This window comes from Eretmochelys imbricata, chromosome 9 (genome assembly GCF_965152235.1).
Source record: "Eretmochelys imbricata isolate rEreImb1 chromosome 9, rEreImb1.hap1, whole genome shotgun sequence".
NCBI lineage: Eukaryota > Metazoa > Chordata > Testudines > Cheloniidae > Eretmochelys > Eretmochelys imbricata.
Genome location: NC_135580.1, coordinates 75,657,488 through 75,685,111, shown reverse-complemented (window position 1 = coordinate 75,685,111; position 27,624 = coordinate 75,657,488). Strand labels below are relative to the sequence as shown.

At 42.6% G+C, this 27,624-nt stretch overlaps 1 protein-coding gene and 1 long non-coding RNA gene across 5 annotated transcripts in view; one reads left to right on the top strand and one right to left on the bottom strand.

The window, feature by feature from the left end:
• BRWD3 (bromodomain and WD repeat domain containing 3) overlaps nt 1–7,151 on the bottom strand; it is an 88,296-nt gene extending 81,145 nt beyond the window's left edge. For both annotated transcript variants that reach the window (XM_077826923.1, XM_077826924.1), the window contains exons 1-4: nt 6,949–7,151; nt 6,808–6,866; nt 6,632–6,661; nt 6,275–6,334 (exon numbers count right to left, since the gene is read on the bottom strand). In XM_077826923.1, the coding sequence (XP_077683049.1) occupies nt 6,275–6,334; nt 6,632–6,661; nt 6,808–6,866; nt 6,949–6,985 (186 nt within the window). In that variant the 5' untranslated portion in view covers nt 6,986–7,151. The remainder of the gene's footprint in view (nt 1–6,274; nt 6,335–6,631; nt 6,662–6,807; nt 6,867–6,948) is intronic.
• LOC144270449 (uncharacterized) overlaps nt 6,341–27,624 on the top strand; it is a 73,826-nt gene continuing 52,542 nt past the window's right edge. For all 3 annotated transcript variants that reach the window (XR_013347157.1, XR_013347156.1, XR_013347158.1), the window contains exons 1-2: nt 6,341–6,682; nt 7,147–7,286. This is a non-coding gene — a long non-coding RNA (uncharacterized LOC144270449). The remainder of the gene's footprint in view (nt 6,683–7,146; nt 7,287–27,624) is intronic.

The window sequence follows — 27,624 nt, the reverse complement described above, 5'->3', positions numbered from 1 at the left end:
ACCAAAAGAAGTCAAGCCCATAAAAGGTATTACCTTACCCACCTTGTCCCACTATATTGTAATCTGTCTCTTCATTTCACCAAACAGCAGGCCTAACTACTTATTATTAAAGTAGAGCCAGACATTCTGGCATTGCATCCATTGCAAAGAAACGATATGCACACACACAGCACTCGCATTCCAACCTGGGTAGTTTGTCAGGTGGATTATTATGACATTAGGATTCCAAATGGTCAATAGCAGTGGTATTATCCTGGCACAACATGATGAGTCACATCGTCTACAATACACTTCCATGAGTAACATCAATTAGCATATAAAAAAGGAGGATTTTCTAAATACAACCCTATACTTGACAAAAAGCAACTAAAATGCTTCTCATTCAACTATGAGAGGGATCAGAGAATCAGGCCCTTCAGTGCCACCTGAGCAACCACTGCTTCTCAAAAGGGAAAGTAGCAATAATTCCAGTAATGTTGAGCTCTGCCAAAGATTCTAGAATTAATAGCAAGATGAGGCTTATGGAAGAGGTCATCAGTATAGCCACACCCAATACACTGAAGGACTTAAAGAGCAAACAGAACTGATTAAAGTGAATTGGTCACTTCATAAGCAGCCAACATAAAGAACACTGCGTGAATGTAATATGACCATGATTGCTCAAAAACTAGTCACAAACAAGTTGCTGCAAGCAATGCAGAAGAGCCGCTGGAACCAATGCTAGAAGGGAGCTTCAACTATCAAGAGTATATTGTTCTGTTAAGGATCACCATAATACAGTTAAGTCAAAAGTGACTAAATTCTTAACATTGCTCACTGTCTGTGAAAGAGGCCCCTCAATAAATGGGAAACAAAGAAAATGAGTCTTCATGACAGCTTCTATCCACAAGCAAGACTTCTTGCTTCCCAGAGATGGAGAGTAGATAGCTCCAACATATCCGTCTGGCAAACTCATTCAGATTAGCGACTGACTTTGCGGAGTTATGGTGCAGGAACTAATAACTTGCATATCATTAGCATATTGATCAGATCCCACTTTCTTCTTTGAAGTGATCTCACCAGTCTCATATGTATTTAATACAGGAGAGAGCATAGCATCTTGAGAGACCTTGCATACCAAATTCCTTGTGGATAGACAATTGTCATCAACGATAGATCTCTCCTGTCTAGATATGACTTTCGCCCAAACCCAATTTCCCTCAGCTGCTAAAGCAACAACCAACAGTCAACCGTATCAAAAAGCAACCAAGTCCAGAAGGACCAAAATAGCTACCTGACTGTTATATAAGGTAAGCAGGAAGTTACTGAAGACCCTGATGAGGGGAGTTTCAACTCAAAAGGAAGTTCAGAATCTGGAACACACCCAGGATGTCACTGGTGTCCAAATATACCTGTGGCTGTAAAGCTACCATCCACTCAACCACCTTCTCTAAAAATAAAAGGTTTGAGAATGGGTTGCAAGCTCCCTATTATCAAGCAATGTTGTTTGTTTGAGATGAGCTGACTTATGTACAAGGATTTCCAATACCCTTCTCCCTTGCTAGGATTGGCATTGACGATGTCTATCAATAATGGCCCCACAATCTCACAGCTAGTTTTAAGTAACTTAAATAGACAAGGTAAGAACTTGGGACCCAGTCCTACAATCTGTTCCATACTGGCAGAGCCTTTCATTGGTATGAAGTCCCACTGAATTAAATGCCTACGTAGATCAGATTACAGGATCAGTACCCAAAACCAGTAGGTCTCAGGGAACCCAGGAAACCATGTACACATCTTCAGCAAACAGATCAAGATAGGCCTAACCAAATAAGACAGCACATCAGAAACCAGGACACAGCCAATCCATTTTAAATGCAATGAACAAAACCTGTAAAAGTAGCCAGCTAGAGGCATTACTGATGAGGTAAGCCAGATGGGATAATTAGCCTGCACAACAACCAAGCAGGTGTATTCACTAGATCTCCCCCCCCCCCCAACCAAATTTCAAATTATTGATTGTCAATGAACTCTAATCACTTTGAGTGTTTCTGAAGGCTAGTGTGGACACAGGCTGTAACAAACACATGGAGAGCATCCACATTAGCTTTTACAAACACACCAGAGGTAGCTCAAACATTCATTGGCTATCAATAGCCCAAGGTTAAAAAAAAAAAGTCTAGTGAAGGCAAGCCTTTAGAGTGGGGTAGTCAATTATTTTTTGTCAAGGTCCAAATTTCTTGGTCAAGGCATAGTCAAGGTCCACACTCCAGAGGAAAGAAAAAAGCCCACAACACTAATTATAAGTAAATAAAAAGATTTTGGGGTTGGTTCAAAAGCGTCTGGTGGTCCAGATTTGACCCGCAGGCCGCCTATTGACTACCCCTGATAGAGTTCACTAAGTTGATCGTATTGCATATGCAAGCAGATGCACAGCATTAGTCACAGCACTTGTGTAAAAGTGTCCAAAATTGTTGTTCCCCCATCCCCCTCATCTTTTCAATGAAGAGTAATACACATACAAACGTGGCCAGAAATCTCTACAGTTTTTGTTCAGCAAGTATGTTTAAAATTCTTACTTGCCCTTAAACACATTTTAAATGACTCTTCTTATGCCCCATATTATCTGACTTTTAAGTACAAGACCAGGTCCAAACAGAATAGAAATACAGAGAAAACTTCACAGAAATTCAGAAGATTCTGGATATAACACACAAGTCTGAGCAGACTGGAGGCAAGAATTAATAGAGTTCTCTTACCCCTGTTAATTATATTCTCATTGTTAATTGTACAGAATCAGAGGGCAACTTTTTTTCTAAAATTTAATAAAGAAAACCCTGTTTTTAAAATGTACTTTTAAAAATTGCTTACGGCTACAATTAAAAACAAAATTATAAATAGAGGAAAAGTCTACAAAGCAGGTTTTTAGTTATATTCCTGGTCACTTCCCAAAAGCCAAATATTTAGTCAAACTGTATAAAACAGTGAGTTTGTTAAAACCTGTTGAATTCAAGCTCCTGACTATCATTTAGGACAAAAGCTTCTTTTGTGAAAGATTTAAAACAACCCTTCTCTATTCAAATGAGGGACAAGATCTCTAGAGAATCCTGCAGCAAGAACAGGGAAATCAAGACTTGATACTCTTTAAGATTTAGAAAAGATGTGGAAAAAGAAAGAAAAAAAATAAATGAGGCCACTCTTTATACACCATAGGAACAAGCAAAAATAAAAGTTCTTCCTTGGCAATTCACCTATCTGCCTTCTCTATGTTGTTAATATTGGCATCAGCATGAAGGAGCAGTGATGCTGCATCCTTTTAAAAAGAGATTTTTAATTCAATGTGTAAATGATTGGTAAGGAGTGATAACTGCGTCTTCAAGATCCCCAGTTATATTTCCAAGAAAGACTATTAAAATGAATTTCATCATGACCTGGGCACCTCATGATGGTGGCACTGTTCTGCACAATATCTTCAAATATCTTACTCTCCTGCAGAATACTTGAGGCCAGACAAGTAGTCCAAATATACATAGTCACATACATTCAAGAATCCAGACATCAAGTATATCAAACCCTGAATGATGAGGGCTGGAGAAAAGCCATTCCTCCAACATCCTCAGGTCAGATAAAGCTTTATTCTGGGAATTAATAGAAAAGGCTAGCAGGAAAGAAAATGAACAACATGAAGGCAGCCATAACAGAGAGCTACAAACACACAATATTTAATTTATACTCCTTTACTCTACTGTAACCCACCTTAACTAGTTACGTAATATTAACATAAAATGCAAATGAGGGAAATTTCCTGCCTGTTTTTAAGTCCGAAAGCAAAATCTTTTATCTATTAAAATATAGAAATCACAACCACTTCCAAACAATTCAGAAACCTTGTTTTTTCTCAGCTATTTTTCCCCCCACCTGATTTTTATTGTCTTCATTTTACTGGTACAAGATTAAAGTTTTAAAGAATTTTATGTGGCCTCAAATGCCATTAGATGAACAAACAAGGTAATCTAGAGGTGCCCCAAAGTACTCCAGAAAGCGTGGATGGATTTAATAATATAAAGAACAAAAGTGCAAAGATTAATGCTACTGTTGAAGCAAACGCCATATTTGCCTGAAATCAGATTCGGCCTCCCCTACTGTTAGAGTTCATCTCAGGTGACAGATATAATCACAGAGCAAACATGAAATAACCTAGCAGCCAGATATTGGGTTCCCTAGAAAAAAATATTGCACTGAAGTTTTATTCACCACAGTACTTACTCCCTTTCTTTCAGTTTAAATATCAGGCCAGGCTACCATCTGACAGAGGTTAGATGGAGCATTATAGTCTCTTTCAACTCTCCATAAGCTTAGGGAAAAGAAAAGCCACAAGGTATGGATGCTGTAAGTCCCCTCTCTAAGGCAGACTTCCCATTTTTTAGTTTAACTTAAAAGTTACTGTTCTAGGGGACACTACCACATGAAAAACTTATTATTCAGTCAATAAAAATGTAGTAAAGTTTGAGCAATACCATGTCACCCTTCCACACGATCATTATAATTTGTGGGGTTGGAAGGGAAACAGGTACTTATCTTCAGTTTCTGATAGACAGGCAGGGCAAGTCAAGATCATATACATGCCAAATATGGGTGTTGTGAAAGTTAATAATAATGATTTAACATAATTCTGAACTGCAAAGTCATATATTGGTGCTAAGCTTTATTGTATGTAACTCCTGGTAACTTTAAAAGTGCACGGGGGAGGGGCACTTGTACCCTCCAAAAACAATGAAAACCGACTCATTTCTTCCAGTCTTTGCTGCTTCCATACAGAACCACCACAACTGCATGTACCGTCCGCAGGAACTGCAGATGCCCGCAACCTCTGAAAATTAGACTTTGAGAGTCTCCAGGGGCTGAAAGCCCAAGTACTTCATCTGCAGTCAACAGGAGCTTCAGGTGCCACCCCCTCTGAAGATCAGGCCCAGAGAGTCTCCAGGGGCCTAAAGGCCACATGCAGCTTCATTGCAGAGGGGAGCCAACATCTCTAGAGGGAACGAGTCACTCGCTCTGATTTCCTTGTGTCTCTGCACATGGAATCTCTGGATTTGATAACTATAATATGAAACATTTCATATTTTTACTACATATTCCTGAAACATTTAAGTGACCTTGTAAAGGATTTATTGTTTAAATAAGGCAGTCAATTACATCAGTGTGGTGTGATGGATTGAAAATAGGCCAGAGCCAGGAACCCTTGAATCATAATACTGTCTCTGTCCAGTGACTTCCTGTGTGTCACTTAAACAACTAACCTGCCTTTTAGTTCCCCTCTTGAAAACTGCAGATGCTTTGTGTTACTTCACAGCGGACATTCTGAGGTTGTTAAAAAGCTATTGCACTATTTTATGTTGTAAACTTTCTTTACCTTACCAGTAACATTGGATTTCAGGGAAGTTCTTTCAGTTCTAATAATCTATTTTCTTGTTACTATATTTTGGTTACATTTAGCATTTCCTCTCATCTGGGACAAGAGCAATCAATGCAGAGTGTCATTTGTTTGTTGATGGTTTCACATACAAGACATTTAGTGTTGGCTGCGAAGGCTGGGTTTCCAGCACTGCAGGACAATGTTTACTTGTTTTTAATGGTGGGGGGAGGAGAAGAGGGGGAAACTATTTACATTGAATTGTTTTTTAAAAGTGGAAATATCACTGGAGTTGGTAGGTTTGCTAAAAGGTTTGTTTAGACCCCATTTAAAGGTGACAGCACCTCAGTGCTTTGAAATCCTAGAAGGCCAAAGAAGCGTTGCTGGTATTGTCACCATCAATGACAAGGGGCCCACAGCTCACAGGGTTATTACTCAGCCGCAGTAAGTAACCCTTGGACTCCAGCTGTCCCCCTGGCTGCCCCCCAGCCTCTCACTGTGCCAGGGCCATGGTGTCCTCCCCGCCCCCCAATGCAGAAACACTGGCCCTCTCCTCAGTTCCCGTATTTTGGAGCTGCAGCCAATCAGAAGGCAGCTTCCATTCCCACACACGGAACTACAGCTTGTTAAGCGTTGTGCCATTCGCCAGCCCCCCTCCCCCCGCAAGCTCCTTCTCGTGCCCTCAGATAACCCTCCACAACAGGCACCTCGCTCGCAGCCCCCCGCACACACGCGCCGGGGGCAGTAACTCCCCCCACGCTCCCCACCCCCAGCGAGGCGGCAGCTCCCCACCCCACCCCGGGGCTCAGCGCTCACCCCACGGTGGGGAGCGGCGGCCGGGTGGGGGAACTTACGGGGAAGTTGGAGCGAAACTTCACTCACCAGATCCTCGAAGCTGCGCCGGTGCTCCTTGCCCTGCCAGTCCAGGCGGCGGGGGATCAGCTGCGGCGGGGGAGGAGGCAGTCAGCGCAGGCACGGCCTCTCCCGCACCTCCCCCAGCCCCGGTCCCAGCCAGCCCGGCCCCGGTGCCCCAGCCGCTCCACGGCCCGGCCCCAGGCGGGGATGATCCTTACCCCGCTCCGAGGCCCTGCCCACCCCCGCACAGGCAGCAGCCGGAGTGGCGCCCGCCGCAGGGCAACCCCCGACCCGTCCCCGCTGCTCCCCGAAGCGTCCCCGAGAGCCGCAGGAGGCCCCGCTGCGGGGCCGGGCGACTCCCACCCGCCCGCCCGTAGCCCCTACCTGGTGCGCCTCCAGCTCCTCCACCAGCACCTGGGGAGAGACACAAAGGACGTGAGTCCGGTGTAGCGACAGGAAAACCTCCCTCTCGGCACCGCCGCCCCAGCCGCCCAACCCCGTCCCCCCGCTGGCCCTGGCGGCGGGGCCGGCCCGGCCGGAGCCCCGCGCTGGCCGCTCACCTGGGCGGATTTCCTGCAGGGTCCGGACTGCAGGAAGCGGGCGATCAGGTAGTAGAGCTCTGCGGAGAAGAAGGGGACGCGGTTACAAGGAGGACACCCGGCAGGGAGCGCCGCCCGCCTCCCCCCGCCAGCGATACCCACCGGCTTCCAGCTGGGTCGGGGCGGCCGCTGTCGCCATCCTCCTCCAGAGGCCCGAGGGGGGGACAGGGGCGGATCGTACCCGGGGGGAGCCGCTCCTACTGCGGCCGATCCCCCATGGAGCGGCTCCGGTGTGTGTCCGTCGCGCTCGTCGCTGTCTCGCTCGCTCTCGGGTTCATTGCATCTCGTTTCGCCCCATAGATATCCCGGCCCCAGGCAGCCGCCGAGCAGGGTGCAGCGCCGCCGCCCACCACTCGGGGGCGGCCGCCCAGGCAGGGGAAAGCCCAAGCGGAAGGAAGGACGGACGGACTCGGAGGACGTGCCTGGACAGAGACGCTCTGGTAAGAGTCTTCCGGAAACTCGGTGATGCCGCGGCCCTATGCGGCTTCCGGGTCTGCGTCCTGCGCGCTGTGACTCGATCCCTCCCCGGCGGTGGGCGGTGCTGAGGCCCGGCATTGTCACCCCTGGCACACAGCGCCTCCTGCGTACTGGCTGATGCATTGCCCGGGCGGCCGTCCTCGCGCCGCGCCTCCTCGACCGCGCCCAGCGGGAGCTCGGGCTGAGCCGGCCCCCGCGCAGCCTGACCGAGCCGCCAGTGAAACCCCGGTTCGGAATCCTGGGGCCGGCTGCACCCGGGGGAGGCGGAGGCCTTCAGATAGGGCAGGGCTTTAAGGCTAGAGGCGGTGCCTGCCCACTGGGGGCTCTAAGCAGGACCATCCTCCTCTAAACATAGGCTTTAAGGCCAGAAGGGGCCATCCTGTTCATCTGTCTGCCGCACGCCCATAACCTCTGGCTGATTTCAAGTTACAGAGACTCCACCATTTGTTCTAGTGCAGTCCGGCCAGTGACCTAATTGTATTATTTCCCGGGCCGCACAATCCACCCACACAGCACTTGTGTACACGTGTTAAAATGCCCACATTAACTAAGATGAATGGTATTCTGGGGAGTTGTACTAAATCGGGGGGGCCCTGAGCTGCCGGGGCCCTGAGCATCTGTTTAATCCGCTTATGCCTAATGTTATGACTGCTTCAGTTAAAGGAGCCTTCCGTTTTGATCTGCATGTCTTTCCCCATGGTTAAAATACAGTGTTTTGACAGGAAATGACCTTTACACATTCTTAAAACGTAAAAGTGTAAGTTCAGTTGTCCCTTTTTGAGCTATGTTTACACATCTATATGAATACCTGTTTATCTCTAAGCATTTTACAAAGTATGTATAATATTTTAAGCACCTCTAGGATAAGAGGCAGGTATTTCAAGCACTGGGGTACAGATGAAGTGTGATTACAGAAGTACATTACAATCCTGCTGCCCACACAAGGAAGTAGTTAGAAAGAGTGAGGCCAAGAACAGACGTGACTCAGTCCTTAACATATAAGACTGAAATTCATGAGATTCAATTATTGTTCTACTTACTACTGTGTGAATTAGAGGTGGAAAAAAGTATTAGGTCATCTAGTCTAGCCAACCTGAAAAGAGGTAAAGCTTAGCTGCAGTGGTAACAGCAGTCCAAAGTAATAGGGATTCCTTTTACGGATGTGATGCCTGTTTTTGTATGTAGCTGTATTGGTCCCAAGATATGAGAGAGACAAGATGGGTGAGGTAATAGCATTTATTGGACCAACTTCTGTTGGCAACGAGAGACAAGTTTTTGAGCTTACACACTTGTCTCTCTTGCCAACAGAAGTTGGTCCAATAAAAGATATTATCTCACCCACCTTGTCATGATTATTTTTGTTGTTTGACTGGTTACCAACTAGTTGCTACTGATAAACGGGGCTTTGAAGACAATGTCTGATCATTTGATAGCATGAATACAGCAGCCGTTTGGAAATAAGCATTAATTTAAAAAAGTAGTGTGCACTGTTCTTGATTCAGAGTTTTCTTAAACTAAGATACACAACAATGTGCATGTTAGTGTTTTCTAATGACAATATAAAGAACTTAAACAGACCTATAAATAATACCACAATATGTTTGTAGTGATATACTATCTTCTATAACTGTTAAATAAAGGTATTCAAGCCAAAATGTTCAAATTTGGAAGCCTAAAGATAGGTACCTAAATAAATGGTCTGATCGTCAAAGGTGCTGAGCACTCATTCCTCCCATTGGAGTAAATAGGACCTGGACCTGCAAGTCTTCAGCAGTTCTGAAGTTCAGACCAGGCTCAGTCCTGCAGTCGGATCAGTGTGGGCCAACCCCTGAAGTCAGTGAGATTCCATGTAGGCGCCAGGGTCCACCGACCCTCATCCAGTTCCAGAATCAGGGCCACAGTTAGGCTACCTTTAGTCACTCAAGTAAAAATAATTTGCCATCAGAGTTCAAGAAAACAGACATTACTGTTAAATTGCATTTTTTTTAAAAAAGGCTCGCAACCTTCTGAGGAAGAAGGGTACAGTAGCAACCAACTTAGAGATCCTCAAGGACAGCAGATAATTTCTCATAGGAAACATGGCTTGGCAAAGCTTCAGAAAATGACTTTGCCATACCAAAAGATGTCAAAACCTGATAGCTTTATATTTTTATGGGGTTGCCAAAATGTATCGTTCTGTCAGATAAAATGACAGCTGTTCACTACAGATCCTCTATATTTTTGTGGGAACATCTCCATAGTCCTACCTTCTCTTTACATGTTTCTTGATGAGTAAGTCAATAACCTTTTAATTCTTTATTTTGAAGTTGTATTTTGACATATTTGGCATTCTGTAGCAGTACTTGTTAAACAATGCTTTGAATGGCTGCTTTGACATTAGAGAAGTTGTCATCCAAGAAAAAATATGAAAAAATATAACAGAGCATGGATCTAGTACACAAGTAGCTGAATCCCAGTGTTCTGTTTCAGCGTGGCTGAAATATGAGAAACAATTTAATTGTTTCTGCTTTCATTAGATTTATGCATAGTTTAAAAACTTTTGTGAAGTACAGTTTCAAAGCCCTCAGTGCTGTTACTACAGAGATGCAGTCTGGTCTACATTAATTTTTTCCTGTTAAGTTTCAGATGACTTCAGTATTATCTGCCCTAGTTTCAGCAATAGTCCACTGGGAAGGAATCAGACTTATGGCATTTGGTTGCTCTGCACAGTTCACACTCCAAGCTGGTTTGTTTTCAATGAGACATTTTAACATAGTAGCTCCATGTTGTTACAGCATCTTGAATTAACTGGTTGATGGGTAGGCATAGTCTTTTTTGTATAAGTGGTAGTATAGAAATTGCTAATGCTCGGGGTTTAAAATAGCCAAGAAGCTTCCAGCCCAGTAGCTCTTGATAGCAGATATGAAATAGTGGCTGGATAAAGCATCATTACTGACAGAGATGCAAGCTGTGCACAAACAGACCAAACTGTAAATATTAGCTTTTGGTGTTAGTTTCCAACATTATCTCCTCTCTGTAACTTTTTTTTTCTTCAATATTTCCCAAAAAACTCTTGAAAGTCACTGTACCTGCGCTTGTGAGAGAGAGAGTGCAAAACTGCAGTTCTGTTAAATTAGTTATCAACATAGAAAACAGGAAAACTAATGAAGAACCATGTTGTGTTATTTTGGAGCTGTGCTTCAGTGGTGAAGAACATAGGTAATATTTCTCTCGCCCCCAGCATTAATAGTTATAGGCATATTTTTTCACAGATGTCAGGAATTTGATTGAACATAAACTCAGATGAGATATTATAATGTGGTTTGAGAATACTCTGCAATATAACAAATCCCTTGTCTTCCAAAGTTGAATATAGATCCATATCACATGCAAACATCTCACCAAGAGCATTGTATAGCACCATGTCCTTTCATGGCCCAGGCCTTCTTCTGCGTGTCAACAATCACCGAGCTTATTTCATTTTGAACATGACAGGTTTCCTTGGCAACCATTTGATTGATGTGTCAGGCTTAATATATCTCTGCATGCCTGACCTGCACTTACTTCACCATGGCAATTGTAACATACCCTGAAACTGCACCACCACAACAGAGAGTGGCTTTGCCATTTCTGTATTTAGCTTTGGCAGAATTATTTTCATAGGGGCTATTCTAAAGCCCACTGAATCTTTCCATTAACTTCAGTGGGCTTTAGACTGAAAGCCTAATACAGGTTGAAAAAATGCCCACGCCAGGCACACCTTTCTATTGCTCATATGCTTCCCACACATTCAAAATGGAGGTCTCTTGCCAAATGCTGCATGATTTCACAGGATTCCTAGTCATTGTACTCACAAACCTGCCACTCACAGACTCTATATAGTATTCCCTAATGTTCAGATTTAATAGTACATCAACAAGAAAGCGTCACCTAAATAATCACATGACCGTTTGTTAATTCATGTTCACAGAGTACAGATATTTGGAACATGGCACAATGTGTACAGATCAAATACAAATCGATCATTACTCACATCCCTACTGGCAACTGCATAGCTCCGTCCCTGGCCAGCCTCCAATCCAAGAGATTATTGTTGCGGTGACTATTTCTGGGTAGCCTCCAGCCCTTGGAATCTTTTCTTTCATGTGGCAGGTTCTAAGCCACTACATCTTCACATTGCTCCACAGTGCTGCTTTGCACATGCCCATGAATCTCATCCTAAGTGGTCTTTGCTTTCTGGTGAGTGATGCCTGCTTGCAAGTTTGTCCCTAGTTCCACTGGAGCACTGTTCCCTGCCTCCCCCATCTCCCCAGGCATACTAAAACCAATGGATCCTAACTGCAGCTCCATGACCCACTTCTTTCTGGCTCCTCCTCATCCAAGAAACAGCACATTTTGGAGGACCAGGGAGTCTCTTAGCCACAGCAAGGTGCCATGCCAGTGTCCACTTATGCAAATTGCTCCACATCAGAATTTTGTTATACAAATGGACTAATGGGAGCAGCATTATGGAAGGATAAAGAAGAACATGAACATTAATTAGCATGATAATTTTTGCTATTAAGCAAGAGAGAGCAAAATTGTCAAAGGGGAGGGGGAAATTGAAAGAAGTTACCTGAAGTTTACCTCTCCCAGTTTTCATTACATTCTCCTTTATTTTATTTTTCTTTAAAGCTTTTCAGTTGTAAAGTAGGTGTTTGGGGTACCACATTTGAAAAGAGGAGAGATGGAATGTTGGAATCAACTGATTCTTTAGGAATTGGAAAGAGATGGGGAAAATTGAAGCAGTGCAGTGATATCTGCAGGATCATTTTGATAAGGGGAGAAAAAGGTCATAGAAAGCCATGTAGCACCATGTGACCAAGTCTAGTAATTACACCCTCCCCCCAACTCCCATTGGCTGGGAACGGCGAACCGCAGCCACTGGGAGCTGCGGGCAGTCATGCCTGCGGATGGTCAATGTAAACAAACTGTCTCACGGCCTGCCAGCAAATTACCCTGATGGGCTGCAGGTTGCCCACCACTGATCTAAACTCTTGTGGAATTTATGTCCCACGTAAAGCTGTTAATTCTGCACCCTCCCCATTGTAGTTTGCAGCTGATGGGTGGGTTTAGCTGGTGGTACTTCCCCTTTCTCCTGAAATCATGCCTGCTTCCCCATACCAGTTCACGGAAAGGCATATCCTATGTGGAGCACAAGTACTTGCCTCTGGCCTCCTCCCCACCCAGCAGCCTGTCAGCAGAAGCATTTGTGCGTGGAGAAAGCACTTTCCACATGATCATGTGGTACAGAGGAAACAGTTACATTAAATTTTTCGTAAAGCATAACAGTGATTTAGGAGCCTAATTGCCACTGACTTTCAATAGGATTTGGGTTCCTAAGTCACTTAGGTCCTTTTGAAAGTTTTACTTTTAATAAAGAATGAAGATCAAATTCCATAAAGAAGGAACAAAACGATGGGAATGCTCAATCGGTAGAAACAGTCTTAAGATAGAAATCATTAGGGACAGCACCCAATACATTACACTCTGTGCGTGGCTTGGCTATACACATCCAGAGTAGCTTCACAGACTGCAGCAGAATTATACTGGATTTACAAAGGACTAAATGAGGGCAGCAGAATTTGTCCATTTGTTTTCAATTAAATAACCTCATGTGGGGTGGGAAGGCGTGGAAGGGCCTGGAATACTTAAGCATATTTCCTCAGGGGGGTTCATGTCTCTCATACGGTCCAGCCCTCTTTGTTGGAAGCATGACATCTGAAAGTGTTTTCGAACATTATCAATGAAATGTATTTGTTGAGCACTTTACTCAGAACGGACCACATTCTGTCCTCAGTTATACCCATGCAACGCTATTTGTAACATAGAGGCCAAAAGCTCTGATCTCAGCAGGATGGTCTGTCTAAATATAGTAGAATTCCACTGTAATATAGTAGAATTCCACCAACTTTTCAAGTCTAATTGACACCACCGTATATTTCAAATGAGTGTCTTTGCTCAAAACATGCCAACCAGATCAGAACTGAATTTCACTAATAGTGCTATGAGGAGAAGATGGCACAGCATTAAAGCTGAGCCATTTTTCAGTGGCCAAAACAAATTTGTTTGGGTTGAACAAAAAGTATCAAAATTTCAAAATGACATTTTTGAAACAAAATGTGGATTAAAAAATGTTGACATTTCTGAAAAAAAAAATCTTTTTTTTTTCCCAACCGAAACTGTTCACCGAATTCAACTTGAATTCACAAATAGTTTCGGTTCCTTGAAGAAATGCATTTTTTGGCAAATTTACTATTAGCCAAAATAAATTTGCCCAGCTATGCATGGCATCAACATGCATTATACTTGTCTCTAGTCAGTAACATCACTTTCTTGCCTTAATATGCTCTAAAAATAACATTCTTCCAAAAAATAGTGTTTTTGAAAGATATAAAACTTTGTTTTGTCATGTGAGTGAAGGTCTAGGGCAGGAGTGGGCAAACTTTTTGACCTGAGGGCCACATTGGGGTTGCAAAACTGTATGGAAGGCCGGGTAAGGAAGGCTGTGCCTCCTCAAATAGCCTGGCCCCCTGACCCCTATCCGCCCCCCTGACTGCCCCCCTCAGTACCCCTGACCCATCCAACCTCCCCCCACCACTCCCTTTCCCCTGACTGCCCTCCCCTGGAACCCCCTGCCCCTAACCGCCCCTCCGGGACTTCACCCCCTATCCAACCTCCCCCCCCCCCGTTCCCTGTCCCCTGACTGTCCCCTCCAGGGACCCTCTGCCCCTAACTACCCCCCCGGGACCCCACCCCCTATTTAACCCCCCCTGCTCCCCATCCCCTGACCCTCCCCCCGCCCCAGAACCTCCGCCCCATCCAACCGCTCCCTGTCCCCTGACTGCCCTCCAGGACCCTCTGCCCCTTATCCAGCCTCCCCGCCCCCTTACCATGCCACTCAGAGCGGCAGGCCTGGAAGCCACACCGCCCCGATGGAGCCAGCTGCGCCACTGGCGGCTGTGGGGGAGGGGTGACAGTGGGGGAGGGGCCGGGGGCTAGCCTCCCCAGCAAGGAGCTCAGGGGCCAGGCAGGACGGTCCCATAGGCTGGATGCGGCCCATGGGCCATAGTTTGACCATCTTTGGTCTAGGGCTATATCCTGTCCAGGTCAGCTCTGAGAGGAGAAATGAATCAAAGCTTGAACAAATCCTGTTGTCTAGAGTAGAATTGAATAGGCATGCTAGGGAGAAGATTTGCCTCCATCCTTAAATATATAAAAATGGGTGTATGTCTGGATCTGGATCTGGATTTGCCTTGACTCTTAGATATATAGTGAGGTTTTTACCCACGAAAGCTTATGCTCAAATAAATCTGTTGGTCTTTAGGGTGCCACCAAACTCCTTGTTGTTTTTACAAATAGGTATATGTGTCCATGTGAAGTTTAAAGGCTACAGAATGTATACAAAATAATAAATTTTTAATGCTTTTATACATTTACCATCCTCCTTTGTACATGTCTACCTTGCATATCACATACCTAGCAAATATAATCAAATGAGCAGGAGAAATTCCTACACAAGCATACTTACTTTTTAAAAGTGAAAAACTGATTTTATTTAATTGATGTGAATGTCAAATTTGCATATGGTTTAAGTCATAGCAAAATAAAAGCTGTTATGTTTACGGGTTATTTTTCTGAACATATGCTGAACTTAAGTGGAACTTAAGAATTTGTACTTTGTATTATACAATGGTGGTGACCAATGCCTGGATATAAAACAGTACAGGGCTTCCTTAAAGTATACATCAAACATCACAACCTCATATGAATTTTTAGCAGCATATTTAATGTATTGCAACTGATAAATACTCAGAAGGTTGTGCCTGAATTTCAGGGAAAAACAAATATAGATACTTTATGTAGACCACTATGATGCCATATACAAAAAACATTTCTCAAAACTTACGTTGTTTTATAACTTGCTGTCTTGGTGGCTATTAAGTAAATAGTTATGATATTCTGGAGCATCTTAGTTTGCATTTTTGCTATTTGTTTCAATTTGATACCATTTCATTTTACTCCTATGCCATACCAATGTTCCTCTAGATGGTGCTCCATAATCAAGAATTGCATTTAATACTATCCCATTCTAAAGACTCCCGAGAAATAGTCTTAGTCAAGAAAACAGTCTCCTTTGTCTCTAAATTCTGTATTATAATAATTCCATCTGTACTACAATTTACAGACTTCTGATTCAGTAAAATAGAAATACATTATTTATTGCTCTTGCAAATCTTAAAACCTATGCACTATAACACCGAATGCCATCTGTGTGAAATAATATCATCTGATATGCTGTAGACTGATTCATATCTGTTATGGCAGCCATTAGGGGGTGTGAGCTGTTCAGTGTCCTGTTGATTGATTTAATTGTGATAACTTTTATTTACAAAGGTCACACATACTGTAATTCTCTCTCTAAATATGTAATACACACACACGTAGGTGCAAGTGTTTAAATTGGATGTAGTGTAGAAGAAAAAAAGTAATTATAATAACAATAGTAATGTGTGTACATATATGTACACATAGATGTAGAAATATATATTAGAGACCAAGATAAATAATTTTACCATTTAATTAATATATGTATCACAACATTGCTGAGACAAAATTTATATAGGAAAATTCACAAGTTATCAAGTTCTTTTCAAACTAGGAAAAAGCAGAATAGGTCCTAACTGACAGTCTAATTTTCATTATTCTTGATATTAGAATTCTCCTTTTACACATCCGTGTTTAAGGGCCTGATCAATCCTCAGGAGTCTTTCCATTGACTGCAGTGAGCTTTGGATTGGGCCCTGAATGTTCACACATCCTCTAGTTCAGGGGTTCTCAACCTTTTTCTTGCTGAGGCCCCCCTCAACATGCTATAAAAATGCTGGGGCCCAGTTGGGGAGGGGGAACTTGGGGCTCCAGGCCGGGGGGACCCTTGGGCATAAGGCATAGTTTCACTTCTATTTGTGAGGGGGCAAGGGCTGGTAGGGCTCAACCTAGCTCGGCACAGCGGGGTCCAGGGAAGGAGTGCCAGCTCCACCCCCTGACTCACTCAGGAGGCCACCGAGCCTGTCTGGGCTGCGGGGGAACGCAATCAAAAAATATAACTCAAAGAGGAGACTCAGTTCAAAAAGTTTGAAAACCGCTCAGGGTGCAGGGAGAGGGGTAGCTAGGGGCTGTGTGCAGGCAGGGAAGTAGCTCAGGGTGCAGGGACGGAGTAGCTAGGGGCCGTGTATGGGCGTGGCGGGAGGCTCCCAGTGCGGCTTTCAGCTTCAGCGGGGGCGCACTGGGGCTCCACCCTTCAGCCCCCACACTGCTCCGGGCTTGGGGAGGGAGGTTTGCCAGCTTCAGCTGTACGCTGCTCCCGGCTTTGGGGGGTAGGAGGGATACCGCCTTCAGCCCATGCCACTCCCAGCTCCAGCATTGGGTTTCAGCCACAGGGCTCTGCAGCCCCCCTGAAAGGGCTGGTGAACCCCAGGGGGCCGTGGATGCTCGGCTGAGAACCAAGAAATTTCTTCTCATGCAAATGGCTACCATTATAGCTTTAGCTCCAATTCTAGGAAGTTGACAGTGCCCAGAAGGGCTCTCACTCCTAGAAACAGTACATGACATTTCCTTGATAAGGTACTTCAGCAACTGCAAACCTTAAAAAATGGATCCTTTTTAAAGCCTAATCCGGTGTTCAACTTCCACTGCAGTAAATAGGAGCTGAAGGCACTCAGTACCTTTCAGGATTAGACCCTTAGCGCCTGAATATGTGACTCAGAGTATCTCTGTAGCGATGTCCCTGTATTTACAAATCTTACTGTAATTTTAATAGAATTATGGATCTAGCTAATAGGTATGTTGTGCTAAATATTGCCTGTGATTTTTTTCCTTTCTTAGATTAAGTGTTGAGGATTTTTTAAAATCGTTTAGTTTTCGTGTATCATCTGTACCAGAATGATACAATCAGCTATTTTAGTTAAGGTGCCCAGGGGCCTTCATGATGGCTGTCTAAAATGGTGTTATAGTGGGTACCTAAAAATGTTACCTTTATTTACTGAAATAAAATGATGCATCTGCCATACCCTCTCCTTTTTCCCATTCACTTGTTATCTTATTGAAAAAGCCTTTAATAAGCATTGCTTTTAAATGTTCTCCTCCTCCACCTCCATGCTGGATCTCCTACAGTCTGGCTCCTGCCTGCGTCACACCGTAAACTGCTCTCACAGAGGTTTCTGACACCCTTCTCAGCTAGATCTCAGTGCCTCTTCTTCAACCTCATTCTCCTGGATGTCTCTGCTGGTTTTAACACTGTCAATCACTTCCTCTCCCTCATGGCATTGTCCTCTCCAGGTTCTACCCCTCTATCCATTCCTTCAACATCTCCTTCCACCCATTTTTGTGAGGGTTCCATAGGGCTCTGTCCTTGGGGCCTTTTTGTTTTCTCCTTCTGCAGTCTCTCTGGATGATTTCATCTGCTCACTCTAGCCCATAGGGCTAGTCAGCTAGCTTGCTGTATTGCATAAAGTGTTTTCTTCATCGGTTTGGTTGATTATATTGTTATTTTCTTGGGTTTTATTTATGCTGAATTTCAGTCTATATTATTCATAATGGTTGTAACACAAGGAACCTACAGGCCTGTATCCTGTATGATTAGCTAGAGCAAGTTAGCATAAGTGTTTGTAAACTTTGGCATAGATAAATGGCCTACCAGTTACCCCTTTTGACTTTGGGGAACTGAGTGGGGAACTGAACAAAGAACTGAATGTGTTTACCGTAAGTCTGGAACAGACTGGTAACTGCAGGGTACACCACAGAACATGGAAGTCATGATTTAGGCCAAAGATAATGGTTTCAGGGATGAGATAATCGATATTAATATGTATGAGTACATGTCATAATATGTTAACCTATGGAGTAAGTGTAGCCGAAGATTTATCTGGGTGAAGAAACAGGATTTGGGTCCTGATTAAGGCAGGGCCAGGACCCTATAAGAGGGTAAACAATCATGCAGGTGATCATTCTTTCCTATCTTCTATCAAGCTATCAGCTCAGCTTTGCAATATAGCTTAACTACTCAACACTTGAGCTTGATCCCTACCAACTTGGGAAGCCTGGACCATCGAATTCATCAGGCATGCCAGAGATGAGGCTGGTCCTGTGTCTCCCACTACCAGGTCTTCAGGGAAGGGTATAAGTATGTCAGTTTAGGTAGTCTTTTAGAATAGAAATGTTAGCACCATGGGCCCTAGAATTGTATTACTGCTTTGTGACTTTATGTTTTATATCTTTGATTATTCTTTCATTCATTTTAATAAAGATAAATCTTAACATTTTGATATTGTCCTCAGTATAAGTGTCCTTGCCACATAACCTGAGGGTCCTCTCATGACCTTGAACTCTCTGAGGTTTCTAACCCTGTAGCCTGAAATAAGACAAGAACCTAAATATCTTCTGGTCAGATCATTGGCAAGCCGTAATAAACTAGCCCATAAATTCAGGTCAACATTACACAGTTTCAGCTATCATCTCTTTGTTCTTTATTTAACTCTCACCATTCAATCCTGCATCCCAAAGTGTCTCGCATCTCAGATTGTCTCTCAGACGTTTGGCTGCCCCCGGCAAGTTAAAATTAACATGGCCAAAACTGCATTCCTGATCTGTTCTCCAAACCCCTCTCCTCTCCACCCTTTGTCACTGTTCTTCATTAATCTGACCAAGTCAGAACCACCACCCCCATCCTTACCCCCTACGTTAAGTCCGAACTTCTTGTCCTTGCCACTACTCCTATCCTGGGGTGATCCTGGAGTGGCACAGCAATGCAGCAGCATCCTGTGCTTGTGGGATACAGGCTAGCTTTAAGAGAGGCATTATCAGCTCCTTTCAATGAACCCAACCTCTTACCACAGACTTTTATTAGTAACAAGTATTTTCTAATTCATAGGTGGTTGAGTAAAATTTTGTCTGCACATCTAGAACTTCCATCCAGTAATTTGGATGAACTTCAGAGATATGGTGGGAAATGAGCAGTGCAGACAGAGAACATCAGAAGTGTGAGGATTCTGTCTGTGGAGGAGGGCTGTGGTAATATAGCATAGATTGCAGCACTGCTGATTCTTTGCTTCGTCCTGCTCTGGCACAGTGTCCATCGTATCAGACAGACTACCAAGGGTCTAGTTCAGTAGTGCCCAACCTTATTACACAGGAGTGCCACCTAAATATAAGCACAACCTTGTATGGGCCAAACAGATTCTACATATTTTAATAGGATTTAAAGTCACCTGTGTTGATTTATATTTTAAGTTCAGCTTGTTTTGTATGTATTTAGATAAACAATACTGCACATAGAAACAACCTATTTTCACACTTGTGTAAATTAAAATGATATAAACATGACAACAAAATGATGATAAATCAGCCATTAGTGTATTATGTTGAAGCAGGCCGCGGGCCTCATGAAATGCTCTGGTGGACCGTGTATCGTCCACCTGCTGTAGGTTGGGCACCCCGGTCTAGTTGATATTATCTGTCAAGTAGTTAACTAACTGAGGGATCTATTCATTTGTTTCCCCATTTAAACAAAAATGTTTCAGCATAGCCACAACCATATAAGAAGACAACACATTTTATTAAGCTGCATTTTGCTGGAAATGTTCACACCTTGCTCCTGAAAAACATACTGAGTAGGATTTTCAGAAGCATCCAAGTGATATAGGAACATACGTTTCTAAGACACTTAGGTGCTTTCAGAAATCCCACCCTCGAATCCCATTGACTTTCTACAGGACTTGTGCGCTTGAGTCACTTAAGGAGCTTTGAAAAACATACCCTGTGTTGCTAACTACACTGTGTGTATATTGATAGCATAAGACAGTATCCCACTTGTGTAATTTAAAGAGAGGGCTGTAGATCAAGTTCTTGTAGGAAGTTTCTTCTCCCTTGATTTTTTTCTTAAATATTTGTTATTTCGGCCATCGTCTATCTAAACGCAAAAAGTTTGCTTTTCAGCCACACTGTATGAGCTCCAGGGAAAAGTCCTGTCTGGCCAGGGTGGTTTCGCAGTATCCAAAAAGGCAAATGTCATTGGAGTAATGGAAATCCCCTTCACCCTCTCTTGGTTCTATGCTATTATTTTAACAACTGACTCCTGGGAGCCCCATCCATTGTATCACAGAGGAACCTCAACCAATTCCTCATTCTGAGAAATGTTCCTGTTTATAATTTATTATTATAATGACTTGCAAATAGAATATGAGCTTCCTTAATCATAAATAGTTACAGCAGCAAAGAGACCTGACCAGAAATGGGGTGGGTATTTTTTCTGTTTTGGTTTGGTTTTTGGCAATGTGAATTGTATGAAGAGGGTGCTTAGCGGAGTAAACAATGTGCCTTGAATGGAGATGATGGGACATTTTCCTGTGAAGTGCTGCAACTCCCCGAGCACCACTATGCAATTCAGACACAAGATAGAGCGACTGTATTAAGTAAGGCTTAGGAGGATTATGGAATTAAATTGGTTGCCCCCCTTTCACCCTTCCCCAATCAAAGAAATTAGAAATTTAAATACAAAAAAGAGTGTTAAAATAATACAAAGGGTTTGACTAAAACGATAAAAGCAAAGAAACTCCGTGTTAAGACTGCTGCTTTATTCTGGACTTCTAGTGTGTTTAAGCACAGTGTTTTATATTATATAGTCCTCTATCAGGGACTACATAAGAACTGTGGGTAATCTTATATACCATATAAACTGCAATGCCTGTAATGTTATTTTAATAGCTTGTGTATTTAATTCCTTCTGCTTTTTTAAAATTTTGCAACATAACTGTTTACAGACCAATACTGTTGCCTTGAGGCTTTAACCACCAAATTATACTTATTCCATATTAGTTTCCTAGTCAGTGTTACTTTATCCATCGTACTTACCTATATAATTTTACAGTGAGAGCAATGTTGCAAGCATCCTGTTCATTTCAATGAGAGTTTGGGTAATGAAAGCTATACAGTCAGACTTGATTAATCTATGCTGGATTTATCCAGATGTCTGACTATCCGAAAGGTTTAAATGGATATCCGTCTTCTGCTATATGCACGTACCCTTGATTTGTTAATCTGAAAATGTTTTACTCGGTAAAATTTTAAAAAATAGACTTTCCAAACTGATTTACATTGATCATCTCTTATTGTGCAGTGAAACAACTGGCACAAGTGTACAGTGGTCTTATCATATAATAGGACACATACACACTATCTTTCAAGATAATCTGCAACATACCTTTCATATTACACTCAGTGGCAAAAGTGCCTTAATAACTGAAATGAAGTATAGAAAAAATTTAAAAATAACACTTCTCACTTAAATCACTACAGAAGTAGTTCTAACCAGGGGCTCCCCCCCCCCCCCCGTATCTTTCTCTGTGCTATTACTGTGTCTTCCCCTTGAAATCTGTGGTGAGGTGTTTTAAAATCTTTATTTTTAGAACAATTTTCTCAATAACAAAATACATTTATAACACTGGTAGACCCAGCCAGGGCATGGGGAACAGTAGGAAGGCATCCTATTAATATTAACAGGATTTATTCAGGTTGTAAGCTCTTTGAGGGCAGTAATTGCCTTTTTTATTTTGTGTGTGTGTGTAGCACTTCCTTGCCTGGGAACTTTGATGCTGGGGGAAAGTTTGTATGTTCCACTGACCCTGTGAGCTATGCTGGCATGTGTCTTAACTCCTGGTAAGGCCACCCAAGCTGGACAGGTCAAACAGTAGGACCAGATGAAAAGTAGCCCACTGGTTCTCCAAGTGGAGGGTTGAGCCATAGGCCAACAATCTATCCTCATGAAAGAGTTAGTTGTAGAAACAACAAGGTAACCATTCCAGCAAACAACATAATAGACATGTGGAGGAGCCTTGTTTATGCCCTAAAGGACATCTGACAGTGTGACAAGGATTCAGATTAAGTGTAAAGTGCCTAGTCCAATTAGCCCTTGACTGGGAACTCTGAGCACTGCAGCAATACAAATAAATAATAATAAGTAGGGCTGTCGATTAATTGCACTTAACTGACGCGATTAACTCAAAAACAATCATGATTAATTGCAGTTTTAATTGCACTGTTAATAGAATACCAATTGAAAATTATTAAATATTTTGGATGTTTTTCTACATTATCAAATATATTGACTTCAATTACAGCACAGAATGCAAAGTGTACAGTGCTCACTTTATATTATTATTTTTATTACAAATATTTGCACTGTAAAAATGATAAATTAATTTTCAATTCACCTCATACAAGTACTGTAGAGCAATCTCTTTACCATAAAAGTGCAACTTACAAATGTAGATTTATTTTGGTTTTGTTCCATAACCACTCAAAACCAAAAACTTTAGAGCCTACAAGTCCACTCAGGCCTACTTGTTGTTGAGCCAACCTCTAAGATAAACAAGTTTGTTTACATTTGCAGGAGATAATGCTGTTCGCTTCTTATTTACAATGTCACCTGAAAGTGAGAACAGGTGTTCTCATGGCACTTTTGTAGTCGGCATTGCAAGATATTTACGTGCCAGATATTCTAAACATTCATATGCCTCTTCATGCTTTGGTCGCCATTCCAGAGGACATGATTCCATGCTGATGACACCCATTAAAAAAATAATGTGTTAATTAAATTAGTGACTGAACTCCTTGGGGGAGAATTGTACGTCCCCTGCTCTGTTTTACCTGCATTCTGCCATATATTTCATGTTATAGCAGTCTCAGATGATGACCCAGGACTTTTCGTTCATTTAAAGAACACTTTCACTGCAGATCTGACAAAATGCAAAGAAGGTACCAATATGAGATTTCTAAGGATAGATACAGCACTCGACCAAAGGATTAAGAATCTAAAGTGCCTTCCAAAATCTGAGAAGGACAAGGTGTGGAGCATGTTTTCAGATGTCTTAAAAGAGCAACACTCTGATGCGGAAACTACAGAACCCAACCACCAAAAAAGAAAATCAACCTTCTGCAGGTGGCATCTGACTCAGATAATGAAAATGAACATGCATTGGTCTGAACGGTTTTGAATCATTATCAAGCAGAACTCATCATCAGCATGGACGCATGTCCCCTGGAATAGTGGCTGAAGCATAAAGAGACATATTAATCTTTAGCGCATCTGGCATGTAAATATCTTGCAATGCCGGCTACAACAGTGCCATGTGAATGCCTGTTCTCACTTTCAGTGATATTGTAAACAAAAAGCAGGCAGCATTATCTCCTGCAAATGTAAACAAACTTGTTTGTCTGAGCAATTGGCTGAACAAGAAGTAGGACTGAGTGGACGTGTAGGCTCTAAAGTTTGACATTGTTTTATTTTTGAATGCAGGTTTTTTGTACATAATTCTACATTTGTAAGTTCAACTTTCATGATAAAGAGATTTCACTACAGTACTTGTAATGGGGGAATTGAAAAATATTACTTTTGTTTTTTTACAGTGCAAATATTTGCAATAAAAAATAAATATAAAGTGAGCACTGCACATTTTGCATTCTGTGTTATAATTGAAATCGATAAATTTGAAAATGTAGAAAACATCAAATATTTAAATGGTATTTTATTCTCATTTAACAGCGCGATTAATTGCACAATTGCGATTATTTTTTTTAATTGTTTGACAGCCCTAATAATAAGTAATAGATGTTACTGAACATATTGGGCTATATTCAATGTTGGTGTGACTTCACTGAAGTCAGCCAAATCATCTGTTGTGAAGGAAAAATTGGGGAAAGGGACAAGAAATGAAACTTGCAGAGCTATTGACAAATCATCCTTTGGGAGGATAAGGGTAACAAGGGACAGGGCTTATGGCCTCAGCACACCGCTAGGAATATAGGGGGAGCTTCAGAGAGGGACAGGACTCAAAAAACAAATCAGAGAAAGAATTTTCTGAAGTTTTTCCCCAACTTCACTCAGCCCTAGCAGCCCCATAGTTGACTGTGAATAGCTGATTTGCTTCTGCATTCTGTATTTAGCAAAGACATTTGAAGATTCATCCCCACAGATTGAAACTGAAGTTTTAAGGTGTTTGCAACACTATTTAAAACACATCTACAGGAAGTGACTTGGGATACTGACTGTTTGTGACAGGTGTAGCCTAAAAGAAAACAAATATAATAACATTTCAGGATGGGAGCATTTTACTGTGGCAACAAAGTAACGTACCTTAAAGTAAAACATACATCACAAAGCAAGGAAAAGTGCTCAGTATTCCAACTGTTAAGGGAAACAGATACTACCATTTTTTAACTGATTTCTGAATTCTTGACCTATTTACTAGAAGCTAACTCAGAAAAGAAAATATCTTCTCTATCACAAATGAAGTGTGAAATGAACACAACTGAAAGCTCCTCTGCTAGTAGAAGTCTTAAAATAATGCAACCCCTGTTCCAAAAATGATGCTCTCACAAATGAAACCAGGGAATGTGACCTTAAAGAATGAAGGATTTTCTTTCAGGATTTCTAATGTGACAGGTAGTTTGGGACTGTAATTTGGAACTGCAGTAGGGATTGAGATGAGCATCCAAACTGTCAAATAACTTTTCTAAAGGACTTGAATGTAGTGAGGACCCTAACAGGCAAGCCCCATCAGCCTCACTCTTTATGCAACTTTCGAAGTGCTGGTTTTCAGTCCTATGTCGGAGCTTCCACAACTCCCACTGACTTGTCTTGTAATGGCAGACATTTCTGAAAATCAGGCCCTAGCTGTGTCAAGCTGGGCACCTGAAAACAGACAGTTAGAATCAGTGGCCTCTTTTGAAAATAAGGGATTTAATCACACAATACCTCTCTTTTCATGGGCATAATACTACTAGCCTAATTCATAGGGGCATTGTGAGCTAACTTTATTAATGTGTTGTAATTTTTCTTTGGAGGTGTTTGGGTGTTCTTTTTTTAAAAAAAGTCTGGGGGTCAGGTCAAAATGTTTTGGGTTTTGGCAGCCAAAAAAAAAAAAAGGCTGGGGGGGAGGGGGCATTGGTTGTCAGCTAATTTTTTTCAGTTTTCAGCCACCAAAAAAATCTTCCGTTTTCAGTTTTTTCAATGAAAAACATTTTGTTGAAAATGGCTATTTCTATTTTGATGAAAAAGCCATGTTTGGGGAAAAAAATCATCCATCTGCATTATTAATAATATCAAGAGTTGTGTGTATAAATTCCAGGGCAGAGCAACAAAACTTTAGCACTAAGGGCCAGATTTTCAAAAGTATTTAGGTGCCTAAAGATGCAGATAGGCACCTACAGGGATTTCTTGAAGCACCTAAGCAGGTTAGGTGTCCATGTCCTTGAAATCATTGGGTGTTAATCACCTAACCAGCTTAGGCACTTTGAAACTAGGCACCCTTGGGGTGGCACAATTCCAGGGGCGGCATTCCAGCCATCCTTTTTTTTTTTTTTAACCTTGGGCAGTTGCGCTCTCAGAACTTGGGCAGCAAATTTTTTGCTTGGGGTGGCAAAAAACCTAGAGCCGGCCCTGTAGGCACCTATCTGCATGTTTAGTACCTTTGGAAATCTGGCCCTAAGAGATGCGTACCTGTGCCAAGACCAGGGAGAGTCTAGACTGTTAGAAGGACACATCACAGGAGAGTCAGGTTTAGACACAAAAACCTCTCTGTGTTTTTGAGTAGTTGTAGAAGATCTTCACACACTTGACAAAAGTCTGTGGGTGCTGCATTACTGCCATGGTACATTACAGCCACTAAATTCCAAACCACAGAACGCAAGTGAAGAGCTCACTCTTCAGTTTTCCCACTAGCACTTCTTGCTTCTGGTTAGCAAGAGCCTTGTTTCCCTCTCCCATGGAAGTGACCCAGTCCCTCTTTATAGCGCTGAATTTAAATACCTCTCAGCTGGAATTGCATCAGTGAGCTGATGCTGAACCTTGCTGGGATGTAGCCATCCTCCCCCCACCCCTAAAAATAAGGTCACACTGGGTAGGTCTACACTGCAATAAAAGACCCACGGCACAGCTGCAGCTGGTCCAAGTCAGCTGACTTGAGCTCGTGGCCTTGGGCTGCAGAGCTATAAAATTGCAGTATAGACATTTGGGTCAAGCAAGAGCTAGGGCCCTGAGACCCTGCAAGAGGAGAGAGTCTCAGAGCCTGGGCTCCAGCTCAAGTCCAAATGTCTACACTGCTATTTTTAGTCCCACAGCCCAAGCCAGCTGACCCAGGCTCTGAGGCTTGGTGCCCCTGTTTTTTTTATCACAATGTAGACATGCCCTCTCTGCGGCTCCTAGAGAAACTATTGGGTGGGGATGTGGCAGGGTTGCATGGTCCTCTCCAGGGGCCACTGAGGAAACTGGACACCCTGTCATGGGAGCCAATTGAGGAGCTCTGAGGAGCTAATCCTGTTGTCATTAAAAATGTAACCATACCAACTGCAAATTGCAGCATCTTTCAAATTATACAATGCAAGAGGAAGAAGACCAGCCATGCTCCTGTGTTTTTACAGGGCTGTTGTATTTTCTAATAGAACTGGGAGGGAAACGATATTCCTGTCCTGTGAAAGTCTGAGAGATTTTGAAAAAAATTGTCGTCTTAAATCAGGGCTGAAAGTCAAAATCTTGAACATTTTTCAGAAACCGAAAATCCCCCCAAAAGTTTAGTTTTGTCTTCAGCCATTTTTCTTAGTATAATTAAGTTACATTTCACATCAAAAAGTTATTTCACAGTGGAAAAAATTAAATTTGTCATTTAGAAAATGACAAAATAAAATGTTTTGACCATTTACAAAAATTCAGTCAAAAAATTCATCAAAACCAACCTCTGCAGCAGAAACCAAATTATGACTTCAGTTTGGCCCTGTGTGTATGTAAGAAGTACTGCTATATGGATCAGAAACCTAGACCTCTTCCAGGCAGACTTGGAGTGGCTAGAGGAATTCTGTATGTGCTGTCAGCGCCAAATCCTAAGCATAAAGTGGTTTGCCTTAGGGTGAAATGTCACAGTCTCACAAAGATCTGGCCTATCTTCAGTTGCTCACTGTAATCAAAAGCGTTGTTGCATGCTCTTCGACCATGTTGCCAGGATGGACAGAAGCACCCCAGCATGCCATACTCTCAAACTGTCCATCAACGCACAAATAGGTGCACGTCCTGACCCTACCTAGCATTGCCTGTGAGGCTTCCCTAGAGATTTGTGGATTCACACGGATTCACACAATGCCTGGTGTGAGGCCATCAGCCATGGTCACTGGTCCCCAGTTCACTATGAGTGTTTGCTCCTGTCTTAAAGACTGTTGCATTATGAAGAGACTTTTTTC